This window comes from Cyprinodon variegatus, unplaced genomic scaffold (assembly GCF_000732505.1).
Source record: "Cyprinodon variegatus isolate N-32 unplaced genomic scaffold, C_variegatus-1.0 Scaffold1609, whole genome shotgun sequence".
Taxonomy (NCBI): Eukaryota; Metazoa; Chordata; class Actinopteri; order Cyprinodontiformes; family Cyprinodontidae; genus Cyprinodon; species Cyprinodon variegatus.
The window spans coordinates 24,758-31,509 of record NW_015152062.1 but is presented as its reverse complement, the minus strand read 5'-3'; the positions used below and the strand labels follow the sequence as shown (position 1 = coordinate 31,509).

Sequence of the window (6,752 nt, the reverse complement as noted above, 5' to 3'; positions counted from 1 at the left end):
AAAGCGCAGACCACGCTTCAATATTGGGCATAAATCAAAAATCTCTGCATCAAGCTCACTGCGACACTGCTGCAGGAGTATAACCAGCCCTTAACTCACAGCAAAAGCATTGGCTAACCTGTAGGCTGTGCCAAAGCTGTACCCTAACCAGTGTTGTTACAGATGCCTTTCAGTCAGAGCTTCATAAAACTGTAATGATTTGCATTTTGATGCCCGGCAATTAGGCCCGACTTTCCCTGAACAAAATCAGTTTCTGTACACAATTTGTCTCCAATTCCCATTTGCCATGACTTGGTTTAAATATGAAGAGATTCATAGGGAGTGTTCATACCTGCATAGCATTCCAATGAAGGGGAAAGCCAAATTTTTTGGGGCAAACCGCTGGATGACACTATGGAACGACTCCACAGTTGCTGACTGGTAATGATGGCTGAGCTTTTCAACATTAGTAAGGAACCTCTTGTTTGTTAGGACCTTGTCAAGCCTATTCAGTGCTGATGAACCTAAGAGAAAGTCAGTTAACAATGCGATTTAAAACCATGAATACTGATGAGGATGCATGTGTAACCATTGCTTTACAAAACTGACCTGGTTGAAACCACTTGCTACGGTCCTTCGAGGCCTTCGGTGGATGTAAACACTTAGGGAAAGCGGGATCAGAATGGTTGTGCACACCTTGCATGTGGTTCAACACAGACTTCCATTTGGCTAGCTTCTCTGCTCCGCAGACGGAGCTCGTGGCACACCAGTACAGGTGGTTGACTATGCTTTTATGCCACTTCTTCACCAAAGCGCAGCCTTTGTCTTTGCCAACTAGTTCCAACTTCTTTGACAACCCTAATCATTGAAACACAAGTTTAGGTAGCCATTTTTGTTCAGTTATCTACATCTTTACAACATGTTAAAAATATATATATAAATAAAAGGTTACATTACCTTTTGCTACACGCTGGACATCATAATAGTGGGTCATTTTACGTTCTCTTAGGATCTTCTGGATCTGAGGATGACGATTGGTGATAACACCGTCCAGCTTTACACCACTTCGATGTAGGAGGTCCAGGCTTCTAATTAGACCTTCCTTTTCCATGCATGAGCGTCCCCCCACCTCATTGCTCTGTGCAGAGACACACACAATAATATAATCCAATAGGTAGCCGATAAGTATTTTTATATTCTGTATCAAAACACTGGATTATTTAATCATTTTTCTGACCATTTTGACCACATAAGGCTTATACAGGCTCATAATGAAACTTGTGCATATGCATACAATACATTATGTTATTCCTGATGATTTCAAATACCTGCACCAGCTGTATGTCCACAATTTCATTGGTCTTCACATCCATCATTGTGTAGCTTCCATACTTTGCAGAATGTCCTACAATACAGAAGATTTTACATTGTTAGTCAACAAACATGAGATGTAAGCACCAATAGGCAAAACTAGGCAGTTGCCTAGGGATCCAAGTTCCTGGGGGGCCCCATAAAACTCTGTTTACATTCATGGTTAATACAGCTATTACTGATTTGTGCACATTAATTATGTTTTTGACAAAAAATCCTTTTGCTAAAATGCCATCAGAACACTTATAACATTAAGTGTGTCTCAACCCCACTCCCCTTCAGTGTCTGCCACATTGGATCAGTCCATTTGCTGCACATGTTCTGAAAGGTCCAAACAGACAGCAGCAAACCAATTGAATGTTGAATGTTGTTGCGAACTTAGTGTTTTGCCGCTATATTAAGTGACTTTTCAGACCTCTCTAGCACTTTTATATAAAAAAAAAGGGGCTAGTAACACACCTAGTGACTTTTTTCTGTTACTGGAGACTTTTGGCGACAACATATAAAAGCAGTGAACTCTGCTCTCCAGAGCGAGTAGATTCGTAACCCCGCCTCCTGCTTTCCTCTATCTTGTCTGCTGTGATGACTGATGCAGGGAAGGCTGCCCGCACGCTACACTGCAGCAGAGAGAAAGAACCTTTAACCTCAGAGTCCAGATTGCAAATGAAATGCACAGGTTTAAAGCACTCACTAATATCGTTCAAGATTACAAAATTATTTATAAAACCATTTTTAAAAAAAAGTTAAGTGGTGCTTTTTAAACTTTCTCCCCCTTTATGCTTCTCCTGTCTCTGCACCACTTTCTGCTTCTTATTGCGGGTTTTTTCATTGGTTGGCAAACAATTAATGGTGAATTACTGACAATAACTGGCATGGAGTGGAATTAAATGGCTGAATTACCGGTATATGGATTTTAGTTACCGTACTTGCTTCTTTCTATAAAAGTTAATACTTTCCCCACAAGTTTCCCTTCCAGCAATCTTTCTGCAAAAAACAAAAAAAAAAACAAAAAAAAAACAATCGCAGGGATCCTGAATCTCCTACAGCTGGATGATATGAAATATGCAGATTAGGTGATGACGTCATCTAGCACCTTATAGGACAGCCAATAGCAACTTTGCTTGCTGGAGAGTTGGCAACACTAGCGAAGAGATGAGAGGAGCAGAGAAGAGAAAACTATTGAAGAAAAATATTCTTTAAATGTCTTTAAAAATCTGAAAAAAAAACCTTATAATTAAAATAAAATGGGTGTGCCTCATTTATGTAATCAAGTAGCAGGATTTACCCTTTGCTTCAGTTGGTCAAGACAAGGTATTTATTTATTTTTATGTCTCAAGAGTGCTTAGTTCGGAAATCTGTTGATGGTCCCTAAAAGAACAGACGCCGGTAAGAAGAGGGAGCAACAGAGAACAGCTGGCCTAAGTCTGACCTCCTGAATCGGATCAACGGTGATATAGGTGCCGCTAACTCAGCGGAGCTTGAATATCCTGCTTCTAACCAACTGCCCTGCGGCAATAAAGGACAAATTTCTGAAGCATTCTTAGAGTTTAGAGTTCTTGTTCTCCACACATCCCGTACTGCTGAGTTCCTTCTATATTGTGGCATGTCAAGAAGAGCCAGCACCATTACAGCCATGCAATATTCTGCAGTCAACTGTTGGGACAGCTCAGTGACAGCACTAGGGGACTATTTCAAAATTGAGATGTTAAAAAATACAGTTTTGACTGGTTCTAATTAACTGAAATATCTTGATTATATTTCTGGAAATGTGACTCTTTAAATGACATTGAGATATCTTAAAAAGCAGTTTGACTCTCCAAAATGTGATGAAAGATATCTTGAATTGTTATTTTTCTCTAGGCATAATATAAAAGTATAAAAAATCATTAAGGGCAGTTAAAATTTAGAAAATAATGTTTGTCTATTAAAATTTCTGTATCTGTATAAAGGGTCTGTATTCTCATTTCAGAGGGCCCCATTCCTGTCTTTGCCTAGGGACCCAAATTTCCTAAATCTGCCCCTGGATGTAAGAAAAGACCTCACCTGGAATTGCTGGTGTAATGCACATTAAATCAAAAAGGGAAAATAAAAAAGTACCTGGTGAATCTGCTCGCATATCAAGAGTGACGCTGTTTTCCTGACTGAGCGTTCGAAGCTTTGTGGATTGCCATTCATTCCAGCTGTGGATTATAGCCGGTTCCAGGTATGTTCTGGCATGTCTTCTGAAAGCATCATATGAGTGTGTTCTCAGCTGCATTGCATCAAACATCTACAAAATAATTAAAAGTAGATCAGTTGTGAAGTCATCAGTGAAAGACAAACACATTCCTGCAGGGAAACAATGATCATAACGATACCTTTTTCATCTTTGAAAATGAAGCTCCACAAAAGTAAACGGCAGCAGACAGCTGAAGGTCGCCCACAGGGGTGCTCCCAATAACTGGCTGACTCTTCCACTGTCTGAAGAACCGGCAGTGAGGGCATTGTTGATCGATCGCTAGGAAAGATCCTCTTCTGCGTGGCAGGACTGTACAGGCTCTTCTGCACACAGGGCACTTCTCAAACAGGCTGAAGAGGCATTGCTCAAAAACAATGTATTTTGCATCGCCATATGATGTCACTGGGGATGTACTACAAGAGATAATGACAAAACAACATTGTTCATCTCAGTTAAAAAACATTTACACTGTCTGACATCAGTCACAATGTATATAAACAGCACTGCTAAATTGTGGGAGTTTTAACTTTACTTACAAAAGCTGGGATGATTCTGCCTCCATTGTGATGGACTGTGCAGGATCGTATGTGGAATGTTGAGGATCAGTGCATGCAGAGGAAACACCTTCCACCCACTCCTCCTCAAATTCAAGGCGAGGTCTCTTTGCTGGCCTCTGACCCTTCCAAGGAGTTGGAGAGGATTGCCCAGAGGCTGAAGGAGCCGTTGTTCCTACTGCCACACTCTGGCATTCTGCTGTTGCCTGTATGCCTTCAAAGGGGGAGACTATTTAGTGGGGTGTCTTATGGATTGCTCAGCGCCCAACTGCTGTGATACAACATAACATTTACTAATCAGTCATACCTTTTCTATATAGACCCAACAAATAACTTTAACCAGCCTCATCCACAAAAGTAAATGTAGGTCATTCAGTCATAATACAGACGAATACTTTTTTAATTTGTGGTGAAAGGCTCACAAATGTACCCAGTCATCAAGTTAAGTTATTGGACAACACTGCTCTGCTAAATGCTACCCAGTAATCATGCTACATGTTTGGACACACAAACACCATAAAACGTCTGATAATATTCATGATAACAAGAATTATTAGAACGTTTAGAAGGTAATAATGATCAGATTAAGAGTGGGTAAAACTATGGAGTACCAACTCTGCCATATTTAAAAATAAATACAGAAATAAATACATGATCAATAAATAAACACACAATTAATTGCCCCCAAAAATACAATAAACAAATAAAATGTAGGTAGAAATTAAATTATACAGTGAGACATAAATGTATATACACATCTTAATTATCTTCTTTATTTATTTATTGTCAGTTATAATCTTGAACTTTATTTATTTATTACTTATTTTTTAAGCATCTATTTATGCACATGATATAATATTTGTCTGTTTTAATCTTCCTTTTTTTTTTACCCCCTTTATTTCTAAAACACTATTTATTGCTGCCTGTTTTTACATTTCTGTATGCATTTCTGATGCAAACAAGATATATACACATTTATGTCTCACTGCATAATTTAATTTCTACCTACATTTATTTGTTTTATTGTTTTTTGGGGGAAATTAATTGTATGCTTCTTTATCTATTGAGCATTTATTTATTTCAGTATTTATCTTTAAATAAGGCAGACTTGGTCATCCATACATACCTATTGACATGACAATTTATAGGGAGAAAAAACAATGATAAATGTGAAGAATGTGGAGAAAAAGAAAATGTAGAACCCCTACTAATGAAACGTATGAACATGAAAGGGAGAAATTGAGAAGAATGGTTGGAAGGTCAGGCCAAGAATGGAGTATTAAAGGAATATTGGAAAAAAGAAGGAAATATAAAGGACATTCACAGATTAAGGAAAGCATTATTTATTTATCTACAGAATATAAAATAAAAAATAGAATTATATGTAAAGTAATGTTGCTACACACTCATGTACAGTATACATGTATGTGCAGCAGTATGTGAGGGAAAACAACGATGTGGAAGGTGTGCTGCAGAGCATGCACATGGAGAGTGTGGGAAGGAAGTCAAATTAAATGCTGTAACTGTGGTAGAGAACATTCTGCTGCTTATCACGGGTGTGAAGTGAGCAAAAGATCTGAGGAGATAAGAAATGTGAAATTAGAGCTTGGAATAACTTATGCAGAAGTGTCCTAAAATTGCAGAAAATTAATTGATTGTAAAAAAGAAAGATTTTGTACTTTTCATGGTAGAAGTGATCAACTGTAATGCTCAGACGACAAAGAAAGCCGAAAAAAATCTAAATAATAGTGAAAGCTGAAGAAAAGTATCTTGGAGTTAGAGATTTAAACTGGGAAGCGAGAAGGACATCAACAGGCAAAGTGACAATAATTTAAGGATAAATTAGAAATTATGAGGATGAATTTTATTAAGTATTTATCATGTTGGGTTAAGTTAAACAGTTCGAAAAATATTTTTTATTTTATTTTTTCTGGGGGTGAGTCTTGTTTCCTAGTTTAACTCCTTATCAGCTGGTGGCGGTGATGCACTTTCAACTAGTGTGCCAACCGCCAATAAACCGTAGAAGAAGAAGCAGGTTTACCTTTGCTTCGTTGCTGAGGTCTCAATGCAGTGAAACAAAGCTGCGTCCTGTGAGATGCCACATTAGGAGGATCTCTTCGGCACGCTGCAACTTTTTGATCTTGAGATGTGCTCTGAAATCATTTTACACGATAAAATGTTAACGTTGCTCCTTGTTTCCACTTCTAAAACACGACCGACTGAGCTGGCTAACATTGTAGCTTAGCTTCTAGCAACCAAGCTAACGTGATTCTACTCAGCTTTGGCCATCCTACTGGAATGACAAACTAACACGACGAAGACCAGGACAAACATGCAGAAAGTGTTATTTATTCGAACCAAATACAGTCAGGGTAATGAAATAATGTGTAACACATTCTGCATGCTGCTACATTCGCTATGCTAGCATTGCTATCAACAGCTTAGCAGCAGAATCATGCTTACAGTTTGTGGTTGTGATGGCCTTATGGTGGGAACAGCCCCTCGTTTCAGTAAAAGAAGTTTAGCAAATCCTGCTTTGAACTGTCCAAGGTTCTGAAAGCTGTCTTCGGTAAAATGCTTCGAGCATATGAACAGCTGAGCATCAGACCTTGCAGAGATCCTCTGATGCA

The 6,752-nt window shown here is 38.5% G+C and overlaps 1 protein-coding gene across 1 annotated transcript; it reads right to left on the bottom strand.

The window, feature by feature from the left end:
- Positions 1-260: 260 nt before the first annotated feature.
- On the bottom strand, positions 261-6,742 carry LOC107104080. Its single transcript, XM_015403998.1, has 9 exons — positions 6,586-6,742; positions 6,164-6,275; positions 4,105-4,336; positions 3,708-3,981; positions 3,448-3,619; positions 1,308-1,384; positions 937-1,117; positions 589-837; positions 261-503 (listed from the first exon to the last, which is right to left on the bottom strand). The coding sequence occupies exons 3-9, from the start codon at positions 4,128-4,130 to the stop codon at positions 313-315; spliced, it is 1,170 nt and encodes a 389-aa protein (XP_015259484.1). The 5' UTR covers positions 4,131-4,336; positions 6,164-6,275; positions 6,586-6,742; the 3' UTR covers positions 261-312.
- Positions 6,743-6,752: the final 10 nt, after the last annotated feature.

Bases quoted from the DNA above. Each gene is read 5' to 3' on its own strand.
- LOC107104080 (XM_015403998.1), bottom strand. From the start codon at position 4,130: ATGGAGGCAGAATCATCCCAGCTTTT. The intron at 1,385-3,447 runs GTACTTTTTTAT...TCTGTATTGTAG, and splicing joins TATGCGAGCAGATTCACCAG to GACATTCTGCAAAGTATGGA. The intron at 1,118-1,307 runs GTATTTGAAATC...GTCTCTGCACAG, and splicing joins TGGACATACAGCTGGTGCAG to AGCAATGAGGTGGGGGGACG.